The sequence below is a fragment of the Photinus pyralis genome, unplaced genomic scaffold (genome assembly GCF_008802855.1).
Source record: "Photinus pyralis isolate 1611_PpyrPB1 unplaced genomic scaffold, Ppyr1.3 Ppyr1.4_unclustered_Scaffold2889, whole genome shotgun sequence".
In the NCBI taxonomy this organism is placed as follows: Eukaryota; Metazoa; Arthropoda; class Insecta; order Coleoptera; family Lampyridae; genus Photinus; species Photinus pyralis.
The window spans coordinates 17,400-19,896 of NW_022171283.1; the positions used below are offsets into that span (position 1 = coordinate 17,400).

At 36.5% G+C, this 2,497-nt stretch overlaps 1 protein-coding gene across 1 annotated transcript; it reads left to right on the forward strand.

The window, feature by feature from the left end:
- The first annotated feature begins 682 nt into the window (after positions 1-682).
- LOC116181918 lies at positions 683-1,493 on the forward strand. Its single transcript, XM_031502369.1, has 3 exons — positions 683-768; positions 819-1,242; positions 1,286-1,493. Exons 1-3 carry the CDS (start codon positions 698-700, stop codon positions 1,322-1,324), a joined length of 534 nt encoding a protein of 177 aa, XP_031358229.1. The 5' UTR covers positions 683-697; the 3' UTR covers positions 1,325-1,493.
- The last annotated feature ends 1,004 nt before the right edge of the window (positions 1,494-2,497 follow it).

Sequence of the window (2,497 nt, forward strand, 5' to 3'; positions counted from 1 at the left end):
ATTTTCGGTGTGTGTACCTGAAGAGCCTAACGAAAAGGTGTCCGAGGTGGTACGTAACATGTGTCAAGAGAAATTAAATTGTGTTATATCTATATCTGATATTGACATTTGTCATCGTTTACCGTCCGACGGGAAAACTCAAAAACCGATTATTGTAAAATTTGTACGTCGTGACATCAAGAACCAAATCTTTTACAACAAAAAGAAGTTAAAAGGTACGTCTATAGTTATCCGAGAAGATCTCACTCGTCATCGGATGTTGTTATTGAAAGAAGCAGTAAATATATTCGGCAGCAAAAGGGTTTGGACTAGCGATGGAAAAATTTGTGTCAAAACTGATACTGGTATCAAGAGATGCACAACTCGCCAACACCTCAACAACCTTGTCAGAAATAAGTGAAGATATGGTTATCGGACGCATGCAGCAATGTTTATGTACACTAAAGCGTAACCTAAGTTTGTAAATGTAAACATTTGATTTCTATCCTTATTGTATACTTCTTTGTGATTGTTTATTTTTTCCTTTCTTTACATTTTTATTACATCCTATACTTGATTCTATTTTAGTTAATGCGTTTTGCGCACATCAATGTTAGGTCTCTAATTCCTAAATTGCACATTGTTCAAAGCTTCTTGGAAAATGATGATTATGATGTCTTAGCGGTCAGTGAGACTTGGTTGAATGCGAAAATAAGCGATGACTATCTTTGTACTCCTGGCTACAATTTGGTTAGAAATGATCGAGCTCAGGAGAAGAGAGGAGGAGGGGTCTGTATCTATATTAAAAATTCATTTAATTACAGTGTATTAAAAACCAGCAGTAACACATCTCAGCAGGTGTGGTTGAATATTATTATGACTAAATTGTCTCTGGTTGTTGGGGTGGTATATAAATCGCCTGAAGTGAACGGTAAGATATTCTGTGATGAATTTGAGGAGACTTGTTCTGAGTTTTTACTCAAGGTTGACTTCTTCATTTGTTTAGGGGACCTAAATATTAATATTTTAGATACAGCGTCGCATAAAACACGTTATTATTTGAACATGTTAGAATGTGTAGGTTTGGTTCAAATTATTAATGAAGCAACTCGATCTGACACGGCACTCTTAGACCACATATTGGTATCCGACATTAATCGTATACGAGAATCTGGCATTGGTGGCACATTATTCGCTGATCATGAAACCATCTTCTGTGAAATCGAACACGATAAAACTGAACCATATAATTTCTACAAAACGGTACGTAATTTTAAAAATGTTAATATGGAGCTGTTTTTTGCAGACATTCAAAGAGTGGCATGGCAAAGGATATTCTACTTGAGGGACGTAGACTCAAAAATAAATTATCTTAATAATCATATACTAAATATAATAAACAAACACGCACCCTTAAAAATAGTTTCAGGAAAAACCAAACCCCAGGCTCCGTGGTTATCTGATAACACGAAATACTTAATGCGTCTAAGGGACAAAGCTTACTGTAAATTCAAGCAAACCAAATCTCCACAGCAGTGGGAATACTATAAAGCGCTTCGTAATCTCACCAACAAAACTGTAAAGTTGGAAAAAAAAGCGTTTGTTGAATTTAAACTTAGAGGAAATGACCCTAAAGTCTTGTGGAGAGAGCTTAAAAAATTAAAAGTTGTTGCCAATAAGAAGAAATTAATTCCTCCGCATCTTCAACGGGCTGATGAGATAAATGATTACTTTGTTGATAGTATTCCCATTGTTGCTGGCGATCAGTTTAATATTGACGACTATTGTGTTTCTTCATCTCAAATTGTGGCCAATTTTGAATTTTCCGTTATCGATGTAGGTACCTACGATTGCCAAGATTATCAATAGTATTAAAACGAAAAGTGCTGGTTGGGATGGACTAAACGTTGACATTATTAAACTATTTTGTCCTAACATTTTGCCGTATGTGGCTCATATAATTAATTATTGCTTACTTACTAACACATTTCTAACCCTTTGGAAGAAGGCAATAGTAATTCCTATCATCAAAGGAGCTAAAGCAGATAAATTCAGCGACTTACGCCCAATCAGTCTACTGCCCGTACTGTCAAAAGTTTTCGAAAAGATAGTGGACGGCCAACTACGTTGTTACTTGACCCAGAATAACATTCTCCCTGACAATCAATCAGGGTTTCGGCCTGGTTATAGCTGCACCACTGCACTACTAAATGTTACGGATGATTTACTGAAAGCTAAGGATGAGAACAAGATGTCCATATTGCTACTCTTGGATTTCAGTAGAGCATTCGATACAATTAATCACCAAACTGCAATTTCCATCTTACGTGCTACAGGTCTTTCTCCTAATGCTACCTCATTACTTCATAGCTACCTAACGGGCAGGTCACAGTGCGTTACTTTAATGGGTAAGTCATCTGGGTACAGGGAACTATCTAGGGGTGTGCCGCAAGGGTATATTCTTGGCCCCTTATTGTTCACTATATATACTTTGTTTTATACATCAGTTCCTAAGACG

What these genes read in the sequence shown, in the direction of transcription:
- LOC116181918 (XM_031502369.1), top strand. Translation starts at nt 698, where the DNA reads ATGACTATCTTTGTACTCCTGGCTACAATTTGGTTAGAAATGATCGAG. An exon ending in AGGAGAAGAGAGGAGGAGGG is followed by an intron (nt 769 to 818) that starts GTCTGTATCTAT and finishes ATTAAAAACCAG; the next exon opens with CAGTAACACATCTCAGCAGG. An exon ending in CATATAATTTCTACAAAACG is followed by an intron (nt 1,243 to 1,285) that starts GTACGTAATTTT and finishes TGTTTTTTGCAG; the next exon opens with ACATTCAAAGAGTGGCATGG.